The 13,622-nt window shown below is 40.7% G+C and overlaps 1 protein-coding gene across 1 annotated transcript in view; it reads right to left on the reverse strand.

The window, feature by feature from the left end:
• Positions 1-13,622, reverse strand: part of KIF16B (kinesin family member 16B) — a 124,096-nt gene that overhangs the window by 49,792 nt on the left and 60,682 nt on the right. Inside the window, exons 18-21 of the mRNA XM_053461300.1 lie at positions 2,547-2,600; positions 861-2,219; positions 383-541; positions 1-76 (exon numbers count right to left, since the gene is read on the reverse strand). The exon at positions 1-76 is cut by the window's left edge and continues 33 nt beyond it. Coding sequence (XP_053317275.1) covers positions 1-76; positions 383-541; positions 861-2,219; positions 2,547-2,600 — 1,648 coding nt within the window. The remainder of the gene's footprint in view (positions 77-382; positions 542-860; positions 2,220-2,546; positions 2,601-13,622) is intronic.

A 13,622-nucleotide genomic window follows, 5' to 3' on the forward strand; every position in this document is an offset into this window, starting at 1 on the left:
GCTGCTGAGGTCTTCACATGGTAAATTAATATTTTGAAGCCGTCTCTGCACTTCCTCTTCAATATAAGCATGGATTCTGAATGCAGGTAAATACGTTAATCAGTCTTCCCTGCGCACTTAAATTTATACTTGTACAGGATGTTTAAGAAATGTAAAATCAAAACGGATATTCGCTGGCAATATCCACTTACTGCTCTGTGCACTCGGCAATTTAGATATAATCACATAAATACTTTATAATATTTTATTTCAGTGTGTACCTTGGAATAACAATAGTCCTTGCTAAAACGATAAAAGCGATCAACCATGGCATGCAGTTATTACAGCTATACCCGTCTTCTACCATGCTTACTTAGAAAAGGATTTAAATATGATTATATACCTGTCATCAGTCAATTGAAGCAAATGTGACTGAAATTTCCCCGGGCTTGCAGGAGAGTTGGCAAGAGAAGGCTTTTCTTCCATGGTACCTGAAAGACTTTTTGAAAGTGGATCAGCCACATGTATCTTCTGCTTCAGCTGCTGAATTTCATGAGATAATCTGTAAGTATTTACAAATAGATATATACAAACTATTATTAAAATGAAAACATCGCAACATGACAAGTGTACTTTTCTTGCTTAAAAAAAGAGCATGAACAGTTATAATCTGCCTTTAAATTCTTTTTATTTTCCAATATTTTTAAGATCCAGAGAACCTGCGAGGTAGAAAAGTCTGGAAGCTGCTTTAAAAAGGGTTGGATTTGGATCAAGAAATGAGTAAATAAAAAAAGATTGAGTAAGGAAAGCAAATGGATGTGTAATAAAGCCACAATTTCCTGTAGCACCATCATAAAAATGGATAATATAATATCTATTACCTCTCTCTGTCTTGCTCCAAAGCCTTCTGCTCTGCCTCTAAACTTGCTTGCAGACCGGCCTGCTCCTGACTGCTGTCCATAGCAGCAAGTTTACGCTTTTGCTCTTCGATTTCCACATCGATCGTTGATTGGCGCTGAAGGGCAGAATGTCTTCTTTCCAGTTTGGCAACTGCTTGTTCTAAAGCCTCTCTGTGTTGCTTTTCCCTCGATTCAAGAATTTCTTTCTCTTTCTTCCGAACTTTCTCCTCCTGGCGAGCAATGTTTGCTGTAAATTCAAAGGTTTCTTGAAGCTGTTGCAGCTGGTCACTACTTGCTCTAAACTGCGCAAGTTGATCTGCTTTCTCTTCAATCTCTTTCTCAATCTGATATAGGGTTTTATCTAATCCAAGCAAGCCACCATCAAGGATCTCCGATGTCCTTTGCTTTTCCTCCAACAACGCTGGTATGCATTTTTGTTTTATGTACTCAAGCTGTCTTTCTTTACAATGAAGTCTGTGCTCCGCTTGTTTAATTAATTCTCCTTCTTCTGCCATTTGGATTGAGTCTAACGAACATTCTTCATCTTTTCGGTGAAGAGCTAAGTGCTCTCCATTTGAAAGACTAAGTTTATGAAGAATATCGCGATCAGAAACAATTTCCCTTTCTAAGCACTCACTTTGTTGGTTCAAATCAACCACTGAAGTTGAGAGTTTGTCAAGTTGCATCTTCTTAAACTCTGTGTACTTATTTGTGGCTTTTTCAACATCATCATCAGGATTTTCGTCACCTTCTGACCTGGCTTCCTTTACCCGTAAAAGATCTTCTCTGACATCTTCCAGAACCTTGATTTCATCTTCTAACCTCAAAAAGTCACCTCTTTTAAGGAGTTGGATCATTTCTTGCTTTTCTCTTAGCTGTTCTTCAAGGCGAAGGACAAGCTTCAGCTGTTCCCTTTCTTGTTCTTCAAGTCGCTTCTTCTCCATTTCTAACTTGAAGTACTGTTCATCCTTCTCTTTTTTCAGTTTTTCCAGCTCTTTGAAGATTTCCATTTTCTCATTTTTTTCTGCATTGTGAAGTTCTCTGAGCCTTTTAAGTTCTTCTTGAACTTTAATGAAACACTCTTCTTCCTGCTTCTTTTTTTGCAATTCTAAGTCCTGCTGTTCCTTCAGCCTTTCTTCTTCAAATTTTTCTTTTTCAGCCATCAAGTCTTTGAGCCTTGTTTCAATGTCCATGCTCCTGCGTTTCAGACTTTCTTCTTGTTTGCGGATTTGTAGCTGGACAATCTCTGTTTCTTTACGTTGAGACTCCACTTCCTGCTGCATTTTCTCCAGTTCTGCCTTTTCATATTTTTGCTTTTCCTCCATTTCCTTAATAAGCTTTCTGTAATTAGAATGTAAAAAAAAAACAAAACAGAATTTCACCTAAACTCTCCAACAAACTTAATTAATTGACCTCAAAAAAACCTACTAAACATGAGCAAATTAGAAAAACAGCACACAAGATACAATTTTTAAAGAACCCTGAAATCTAGATTTAACTAAATATTTGCTTTACGTTGTATTTTGCAGTATATTGTTTATTTACGTTGTAAAACCCCTTTACAAAGAATGAGACCAAGAAAGACTAAAAAAATAAAAGTTTCACTTTATATGTTTTATATGTAAGAAACATACTACTCTATATGTTGAGTGTTCATTTGGAGTCTACCTTTTATTTTCCAGTTTCTCAAGTTCTTCTCGTTGCTGCCTTTCAAATTCAAGTCTAGTGCCAAAAGACAAATGAACACAATTAGGTACAATCAGAGAAATGTATTACATCTAACACATCTAGGAATGAATGGAGACCACAGACAATCTATTCATAGGTTCAAACATGGAGAAGCCTTTTTCAAGTTTTACAAAAATGAAAAATGGTTTGGCCTAGACTTCTAATTATGTTTCCAGCTGCTGGGCACATCTATTTGAAACTCTAAATGTAAATGAATTTCTTAGAAGAAACTATTTAATTGGTAATGTTAAATAAGACAGATAAATGATTAGCACGGTCTTTGCAAGTTTACTACATTTAGACATGGCAATCAATACACAGAAATTGAGTTTCTCTACCTGAGACAGATTGGTCCTTTTACAGGCAAAAGGCTGCCACCGGAGGTAGAGAGAAAGCAAAGTAATCAATTAAGGAAAGGTTAAGGAACAGAGAAAGAGAGAGGAAAAAAAGAGAGACAGAAAACAACAAAAGAACATAAATGTGTTCCAAATCAACAAAAAGCCAAGGGAAATCGCTTCAGAGAAATATTTTTTTTGCCAGTTTAAGGAAAAAGAGGTTGGATTGTTACTAAAGTACATTTTCCTTATTATTTAATCCTAAGAAAAATGAACATATGTATATACACAGCAAAATACATTAAAGAGGCTGTAAACATATTCAGTTGAGTGCTTACTCTGACTCCATTTGTCTCCACCTTAGTTTGATGGTACCAAGACGGGGGTTTGTCTAACAAAGGATCAGCACCTGACTCCAGATGGTGTTTTTGTATTAACATACCTACCTGACATCTTGCAGCACACAAACTGCTACTCGTCTATGTTTTTTTTCATCATTTAGTATTTTCTGTCCTACCGTTGATATTCCAACCAACATTATAAGTAAACCGTTCCTTTTTAACCACTATTGGGATGAACCAGAAAGAAATAAAGTACTCCTGCCCAAACCTTAGTTGCTCCGTCGTTATCTGCCATCAAATACTATATTTATATAAGTGTATGAGGTAACAATGAGCAAGTTCAAGGTATTTAAATATTCACAAAATGACTAACCATTTTAAAAAATAACTCAAAAAAGGTGATGGAATATCAAGATGTGCTTATGTAGACATGATGCACAAAATATATGAAATATTTTTTGAGTGAGAAAAAAAAAAATTCTATGAAACAATTAAAAATATTATACTGTAAATTGTTTGCTTATTAGGGTTTTATTCTATTAAATTTAGTCTAATAAAAACCACAAACATGATTTACCAAACCTTGCATTTTGGCTAAACATAAATTTATTATTTTCTTTGAATCTACTTTGCGCCAAGCTTGCATTTAAAAGGCACATTCAACAGGATATGTTCTTGCACAAAAAGCAAATATTAAACCATATTGTCATATTTCATATATCCTAATTTTACAGTTCAGTATACTTAATAAATCTATGCAATGTGTAGGGTATAAGGAGTGTACAGAAAACAACAATTACAAATCCACTTTATACGTATACTATGGGATCAACCATATATATATATATATATATATATATATATATATATATATATATATATATATATATATATATATCTTGCATTATGCTATCTATGCCGTTTTGTTAAGTGCAAAATAACTGTTGCTTTAGGGGCCATTTGTTGGTGAGGAGTAAGGAAAAGTGACAGGACATGCAGAGTCTGTCAGATTCTGCCACAGAGCTAAACTTCCATTGGGTACATTTCTAAACTAAATTACGCTAACAAAATGCACAACCCTTTCAGAGCAATGTGTCAAGGGGAGGAATAGCAACTTAATGACATTACTGCAAAATCTTCACGATCTGGAGAGGAATCATAAGCTCAAAATTACAAACCTCTGACACATAGTCACACTATAAAAGAGGAAAGCCAAACTCAGTAACCTTAATCCATTAAACTATACACAAAATTGTTAGCATAAAGTCTTAATAGATCTCATTTACGTAGACCAGGTAGGGTTCATACTGGGTAGTCAGGCATCAATACGAGAAAATTCACTGATTTAACATCTGCAGTCGAACAGAATTGTTCTATGAACATTGTTATACTCTTAAAATTTGAGCTTTATAGCCAAAGTATCATACCAATGCAGGTTCCTTGGTCACTTAATTAGAGCTATATCAGTTCCATACACCATGATCACGGAGACATTTCAGCATAACAAATGAGATCAGGCAGCACTCTTCTCCATCATTACTGATCTTTGCCTCCAAGACTTTAAGCGTGTTGGAAGATTGGCACAGCCAAATACAAGCAATGCCTATAGGCTTTATGTATTCATGTCCTTCCATTTTATGTCAGGCACCCTAATGATTGGTGAATAGACGCTTTCATTTATTTTCAGTTTGGGGCAAGTATTGTCAGAGATAGGGAAGTCTGAAGTTTCTTGGTTGGGGCACACATCCTCAAAATAAAAATAAAAATAAATAATTGCTAAGGTAAATTGATCTTTTTAAATACTCACAGCACCCAAAGGACATTTCTTAATAACATTACTGTTTTTTCCCCCATTTTTACTTATTCTGGTATCATTATGCAACTAAAATAGCCCAATCCATATCAGCATGTATACAGCATTGTATATAATTCTGAGGAGAGTGTGTTTCTTGTTATCTATAAACTGATACATTAAACTTCGGTTTTGTTTCTAACCAGAACCATAGATTCAATGCCCTTTCTTTTTTTAATTTTTTCATCATTTATATTTTTGGCAGGCATGCTGTATATTATCTTTAGGGAAGAGCCAACGTGGACCTGACCCATTTTCTATGTTACTCTAAAGATGTCTATTTAATAATAAAAACATAGTTAAAAAAAAGGTTTAAAGTATGAGTAATGCAGCAGTTTGATGACATTTTATGAGAATATAACAATTATAAGCAATAGGGATTTTTTTAAAGATATTCTCTTTTTTCTGACATCTGTGATGTCTTGGTTAACCCTGAAGGTTTGTTACAATAGACAGCTATTTCTTTATTTATAACACCGTTTCAGCATGTTCCAGTCCCTGATTGATTTGAAAAGACCCAAGACACAGTGTCTCCCCCTATGTACTGAAAGATGGACAAGTCTGCACCCTAAAGCTTAATACAGTACATGCAGTAAATTACTATTCAGCAACAGTGCAAATAAGTCTATTAAACAAAATCAGCAAAAAAATACTGCTGAAGGGGAGCTATCACAATTCAATCTACATTTTTTCCAATAAGGCTCACCAACTCTAAAGCTTCTAGAATTAACCAAATGCAATAGAAAGTAAGAAATAATCATGCAGGTCACTTAAAAAGAGAACAATCGCTGTTCCCATGGTATACTCATAAGACAAGCTAATACACATATCTTGTGTATTTTAACAGACAAAATTACATAGAGGTTTATGGAGTACAGTGAACTTTAAAATGGCACATATCTTTTTGAGTAACACATGCAACAGTATGTATCATCCGGTACTATAAGCATGTCACATCCCACCATTGTCTTCCAAACAGCACAGCCGTTCGCCCAACATAAATGTTGACCCGAGCATGTAAGAACAGTGTTCAGTGGTCAGGTGTGTGAAAGTGGGGAATTCTGTATCTATGAATCTCTTTGATTCTATACCAGTATATGGTGGGAGAACGAAAAAGGCTTCTGGACCTTCCTGAACCTCTTCATTTTTTAAAACCTTTCCTGTTTTCATATGCCCATCTAAGCAACCCAATGATCTACCTGGTATATTAACGCTGGCCAACACACACAGTCACAAGTTAAACTTTACTATAGCTCTACCAGAACGGAAAATCTGGAGAGCTGGTAAGTATAGATCTTATGATCTTCTCATCTTCGGCACCGTGTTTTATTTCACCCATTACACAAATAAAGTATAATTTTTTTTTTTCAAAAAAAAGCAGTGATTTTCCTGTAAACAAAATGTTTTTTTTATTCTTTTTATAAAGCCGTAATATAAATGATACATGAAGGATTTTAAATCTTTACCTAAATTGTATAAAATGTTAAAAATAAAATGCTATACTTTATGGAGTGTAAACTCACTACAATTTAGGATGCATTTAGATAGTAAAAAGAATGCGCATATATGGTACACTGAGTAATGGTTAGCAATTGTAGACACAACATGTAATATAAGTTCAGGTTTAATGCATCAGTAAAGAATTTGTCCTGAAGAAGATGCTTTTACTCTAAATCAGCTGACTGCAATCACACCCAAGTGTAGCAGCATGGCACAAAATGTGTCTGTCTTGCAAAGAAACTATTTTTTCCCAGTACCGTTGCATTAGCTTTCCTTCTGCAGGTCTTAGATTGATCTGTTTGTTCCCTGTAGCTGTCGTGACATATTACACACAGCCTGTAACTCACTCGAAAATATTTATTCATATGCTTTTGGAAGCTCTTGGCTTTTCGCTGGGATGTCTTCTGCTATAGATCTGCTAAGATTTATTCTTCTGCCAAAGTAAAGCCTGATAAAAGCAACTTATTTCTTAGGTTTAAAGGGGTTGGATCAAGAAAGTAGTTTGTTAAGGCTATGTTCTGTTATGGAACCATTATATATATCAGCAAGAAACGCTTATTGCTTTAATGAATATAAGCTGGCCTCGACCAATAAAGGGTTACACCTCACGCAGATACGTGAGAGACGCAAGTAGCAGTGTATTCAGTTATCTATATTTTACTAACCGCAAGCGCCATTCTGGCTATATCTAGTTGCAGGAAAGTATCTAATATTTGCTTCTAACTGTTTTCTTCCTTTCTGCCTATTTCCGCATAGTTTCAGGATTAACCAATTAATAAGCTTTACGTAACCTGACGTCCCTTTTTATCTGGACACTATATAATCTATAATATAAACAAAATAAAGCAGAGTGATTTTGGACCTGACCCAGAGTGTGTCGTGTGTCTTATTTTTCTCTCCGTGCACGTACATTTATATTCACATAATTTGGAGCAGTTCAACAATTGAAGAAAGGCTTTATTGGAAAGCATCCAAAACAGTTGGCGCCCAACGTGGGGCTCGAGGAAGCCGTACCTGTCGGAGGTCCCTCCCGGGGAGAGTTCACGCCGTGAGCTGACGATTAGACCCTGGGACTGCAGCCCAGTTACAAGGTAAGATCGTTTCTTATCTACCTTGTGTGTCTCTCGTTACTCACGTGTGTATTCGGAGGAGGGAACTCAGGTGGTTGACGCACCCTCGAGAGGCAATAAAAGAACCCCATGTAAATCTACTGTATAATCACTTGTTGAACTGTGGTGCCTCCCTTTTGCTGGCGAGCACACTGTTTCGGAAAGGTTTCGGAAAGTGTTTCAAGTCTACACCGGATCAACCCAGTTGCTCTGATCCCCAGACGGTGCTGTAAGACTAACACTATTTTGGACAGCCCAGTCGCCTGTCCCTAGCACACTGTAGAAATCGGTAAAGTGTTTCAAGTCTACACCTGATCAACCCAGTTGCTCTGATCCCAGACGGTGCCGTAAGACTAACACTATTTTGGACAGCCCAGTCGCCTGTCCCCAGTGCATAATATTACTACAGTGTGTGTGTGCCTCGCTCGTATCAGAAGGTTTCGGACGGTTGCGGACAAGGTTACGATACCGCTGCGGAATGGGGAACGATAACAGCGTTCCAAGTGGGTTCTGTACTCCCTCCCAATTAGTTGCTGACAGACGAGGGAAAAGATACATTAAGCAATTATCTAAGTTGGAAAAACGATATAAAGTACCCAGAGGAGGAACCTTATCAATTTGCACCTGGCAAAACCTCCTAAATGAAAAAGCAGGAAAATTAGACGACGACGGATTGAAAGATACTGTTAAAATCTGGCTAGATTGTAGCAAAGAATTTAAATCGTTAGATGGCGAAGAAATGTATGATGAAAAGCACTCAAGATATCTGTGTAAAATTCCAATGTCTTATACGCCACAGCTCTATAATGGCGCCGAGTCGTCGGACAAGGGGTGGAGCTGCCCAGCCTGTAATGCAATGACGTCAGGAAGCCGTCGCTCTTGTCTGTACTGTGAGGCCCCCCGCCCCCCTGTCTACTCCGGCTACTGTGTCGTGTCTGACACAGACACCAGCGCCATCTTGTGACGCACTTCACCAACTGTCTTCAGTGGAAAATCCCCACCAATTGCCTGCCCCGCCTTCCATGTTAAATCCGGTACAGGCATCGGCGCCATCTTTGTTAACTGACAACGCCCAAAATTCTGGCCTACCTCCAGCTCCGTTATCTTCTATGTCTATTCCCACAGTGTCATTGTACCCAGTAGTTAATCCGGATGGCACATTTGTATTACCTACCCAGATTACAGCACCCAGACATATGGTCCCAATCATGATAATGGCAAGCGGTGAGGAAACAAAGAAGGAAAATATATCTACTAGTGCTGTTATGCTTCCGGCCCAACACCAGGCTGAGGAAGGCCTACTACTCCAGGAAGGCAAAACACTAGAAAAACCTCAAACAGTACTATTTCCACCCACTCCTCCCGTAGTTACACCCCCGGTACCTACACCCAGCACTACTGTCCCGTTAATGATGATGGGCCCAGGCGACAGTCCAGAAGGGGAGGAAATAGATACGACCGAGGGCGCAACAGCTGCCCCAATCCGATGCCGACAGCAGTATGATACTTAAAAAGGGAAAAAGGTTACCTAGACCGAAACCAATAGCTAAACCCCAAAGAAGAACTAAGCCCAAACACACACAGTCCCCCTTGGTGGGTTTTGACCCACCTGTTCTCCATGCTGAGGAGATGGGAGCTAGGCCTAAGCACCAACCTATTTTCACTGATGAAGAAATAGGCACTCATGACAGTCTATCAGAAGAAGAGGGCTCAGAGGAGGGGGAGGAATCCCAAAGTATTTACCAGAGCTTACCTTTTGTACGTTCTCCTATAGGCCATCGCCGTATAAGATATACTCGACAATCTGATACCGAACAGCCCTCAAGTACGTCAGCCCCTCAGCCACCATCCATGGGGAATACAAATCCCAATAATCCGTTTTCTTCTCAATTCGCTGAAATTATGTCTGCAGCTATAGTACAAGCCACCCGACTCGCCACAGAAAATGCTACTCCACGAGATGGTCTCGCTTCCACGGAGCCGCGTTCCAAGTATGTAGCATTCAATCCGCAACAACTGTATACAATCGTCAAAGATCTCCCTGAACCTGATACACATCCAATGCCATTTTATCGAAAAGTTTCACAGGCCTGGACTACCTATGGATGTACCTGGTCTGACCTTGTTAGTATTGTCCAAGCCAAAGCAGGAGACTACGCAGATCTTATTCTCAACCAAATTATACGAGACCCATCTTATCTACCTTGCGATCCCAGATCCACTGAATCAGGTCAACAGTTTATCAAGCAATTGGAAATCTGGGCGAAGGACAGATTGTCCGAACAAACAGTATCTCTACAGGATATAACTCAAGAAAAAGGAGAGTCAGTGGAGAAATATGCCTACAGAATCAAACGACATTTTCGTGATCTAGGATTCTCACTCCAAGAAGTGGCACATATTCGTATGTTGGGTCGTGCCTTTGTAGACGGCCTCCATTCTGATCTCAACAAAGTACTCACTACCTGCCGCCCGGAATGGAGGTCAATGGATCTTGAAGTCCTTATACAGGTTGCTAAAGGATTGGAGGCAGGAAACAGCAAGAAAAAGTCCGCCATCATGGCGGTAATGACCGGAGCCGACGCCACTAATGAAGCCACGGACAGACAGCGACAACCTCGTAAATGTTTTGGATGCGGAAAAGTCGGTCATCTTAAAAGAGTATGCCGTAGTCGCCATCTGTGGGCCGCTTATCAAGCCCAGAACCAAAACCAGAACCAGAACACTCTTCCTCCACCTCCTCCTCCTCAGCCATAGGAAATAGGCGAGCAAATGGAGGAGGGGGACTATTTGCATGGCCGTCTCCGCCCCTCCTTCCGGCCCTTCCCCTAAGATCACTCTTGATGTAGCCGGAAAACCTTGCTCATTTCTTGTTGACACTGGCGCTGCTCGTAGCGTGCTTTGTGAGACGGATGCATTACCATCCTGGCTATCTGATATACAACTCCCCTGTAGTGGGTTAGAAGGCGTGGTTCAACACAACCCACTCACACGCCCCTTACCCGTCACAAGCTCTTCAATACATCTGCCTTCATCTACTCTAGCTCAATTTGTGGTCAGTGCCACTTGCCCTTTCAATCTTCTAGGAGCGGATTTTCTCAGCAAAATCCAAGCCAATATTACCTTCACTGACAAAGGAACTGTCACTCTCAACACTGCTCTTGCCCCTGAAGAAACCTGTATGCTTATGGCAGTAGTACATGATCCTGGTGCCGAAACCTGGGATAATCTATTTAATTCTTTGAATACCATGCTAGACCATCTTCCAGCTACCCTATGGGCCTCTGGACCTATGGACATTGGACGTCTCAATGTCCCACCGGTACAAGTTGTGCTTAAGGATCCTAATGTTCTTCCATACAAGGCCCAATATCCTTTATCAGTGGCCCAACTAGATGCAATATCTATTCAAGTAGCTGCACTCCTAGAATCCGGTGCAATAATACCTACTACTTCTCCTTGCAATACTCCGCTGTATCCAGTCAAAAAGAAGCAGATCAAAGGCCAACCTCCAGTGTACAGGATGGTACAAGATTTACGCGCTGTCAACGAAGCCACGGTTCTGGATACCCCTATTGTGCCAAATCCACATACTCTTCTATCCAGTATTCCACCTACGGCATCCTGGTTCACTGTAATTGATCTTGCTAATGCCTTTTTCTCCATTCCATTACACCCTTCGTGTCAATATCTTTTTGCATTCACACATGCTGGTCGGCAATACACCTGGACGGTGATGCCACAAGGAGCTCAAAACAGCCCGTCCAGTTTCAGCAAAGCTATGTCTTCTGTGCTTTCTTCATGGCAAGACGCTCACCCGGAAGTTGAGCTCCTGCAATACGTGGATGACCTACTTCTTTGTGCTCCAGACCCATCCACGTGTCAAGAAACTACCCTGGACCTACTCTATTTTCTAGCTACAGCTGGCTGTAAGGTCTCCAAATCGAAACTACAGTTATGCCTTCAAAAAGTGATTTTTCTGGGACACTGTATTACCAAAGGCCGTAAACACCTTACAATGGCACGAAAAAAGGCCATCCTGGAGTTGGCTCCGCCAGAAACTCCACATCAGCTACAGACCTTTCTGGGTCTCATTTCATACTGTCGTCCCTGGATTCCCGACGCTTCTGTGCTAATGCAACCACTCTATGACTGTATACCTCGAGAACTACCAGCAATTTTTTATTTAACACCAGAGGCACTGGACTCATTCGACGCTCTACAACAAATGATTGCCTCATCTCCAGCTTTAGGAATTCCGAACTATTCTCTGCCGTTCCGTCTCTATGTTATGGAACGGCAAGGCCATGCCACAGGTGTTCTCACTCAGATGCACGGTGGTCGACATCGTCCCCTCGGATTCTACTCCAAACGATTGGACCCAGTTGCTCGCGCGACACCTTCCTGTGTAAGGGCTATTCACGCTGCCAGCTGTCTTCTGGACGTCACTTCAGATATTGTCCTCGGACATCCCTTGACAATTCTAGCTCCACATGACATCTCAGCTATTTTACAACAGACTCAACCCAGACATCTCACTGCTCAGCGTCATCTTCGTCTCCAAGGGAGTCTGTTGTTGCCCGACAATGTTACTATTCAACGATGCAATGTTCTCAATCCGGCTGCCCTCCTTCCACTTCCAAGGGGGGAGTATACTGATATTCCGTCTACGGATTTTATTGATCTAGCCACAGAAGAAGATCTTCAGGAACAGCTATTGTGGCATACACAGTCATCAAATGTCGATTTTCCAGATGTACCACCCGAGGACGATCCACATGATTGTCTGACCATGATGCAAGCGGAAGTCGGTTCGCCTCCGAATATACAGGATACCCCACTCTCAAACCCAGAATGGACCCTATTTGTGGACGGCTCCAGATATGCCGATGACAAGGGTCATTTCCATACGGGAATGGCGGTTACGACTGACACGACTGTACTCTGTGCAAAAGCTCTACGACCGGATCAGTCGGCTCAGGAGGCTGAACTAGCTGCCCTCACCGAGGCCTGCATTATGGCTAAAGATTCTACCGCGAATATCTATACGGATTCCAGGTACGCCTTTGGAGTTGTACATGATTTTGGAGTCATCTGGAAGGCAAGAGATTATATCACCGCAGCAGGGACTCCAATCAAGAACGGGAAAGCAGTTGAAGCTTTGATGACTGCGGCCCTACTCCCGAAACAAGTTGCAGTGATCAAAGTCAAGGCACACTCACGGGCTGACACTATGGAAGCAAAAGGAAATGCCTTAGCAGATAGTGCAGCCAAGCAAGCAGCTCTCGATGAAGACTCAGTGGTCCCTTTAATGACGGTGACCAAGAAAGCACCAATGGAATTAGACTGGGATATTTTAATTCAATTACAACAACAAGCTTCAACCAAGGAACAAAATCAATGGATACAAGAAGGAGCATCCGAGGATGAGCGGGGAGCCTGGGCCAGAGGCCAATATCTTTGTTTACCCCGGACTTTATATCCTTTAGTCGCATCACTAGCTCATGGACCGACGCATCAGTCTAAAACCATTATGAAGGAGATTATCGACAAAATCTGGATCGCACCAGGAATCACCCCAATGCTAGCACGAACCACCGAATCATGTTTAATCTGTGCTCAGTGCAATACCGGAAGGACAGAACCTACACCGTCCAAATGTTTACCGAATGCTCAATACCCTTTCCAACGGATTCAAATTGACCATATTCAAATGCCGATGTGTCAGACATTTCAGTATGTACTGGTAGTGGTAGATGTGTTTTCCGGATGGCCAGAAGCCTATCCAGTACGAAACCAAACCGCACCCACTACCGCAAAGAAGCTTATTCAGGAACTCATTTGCCGGTTCGGTGTCCCAGAAGTCATAGAAAGTGATC

This window comes from Spea bombifrons, chromosome 3 (assembly GCF_027358695.1).
Source record: "Spea bombifrons isolate aSpeBom1 chromosome 3, aSpeBom1.2.pri, whole genome shotgun sequence".
NCBI lineage: Eukaryota > Metazoa > Chordata > Amphibia > Anura > Pelobatidae > Spea > Spea bombifrons.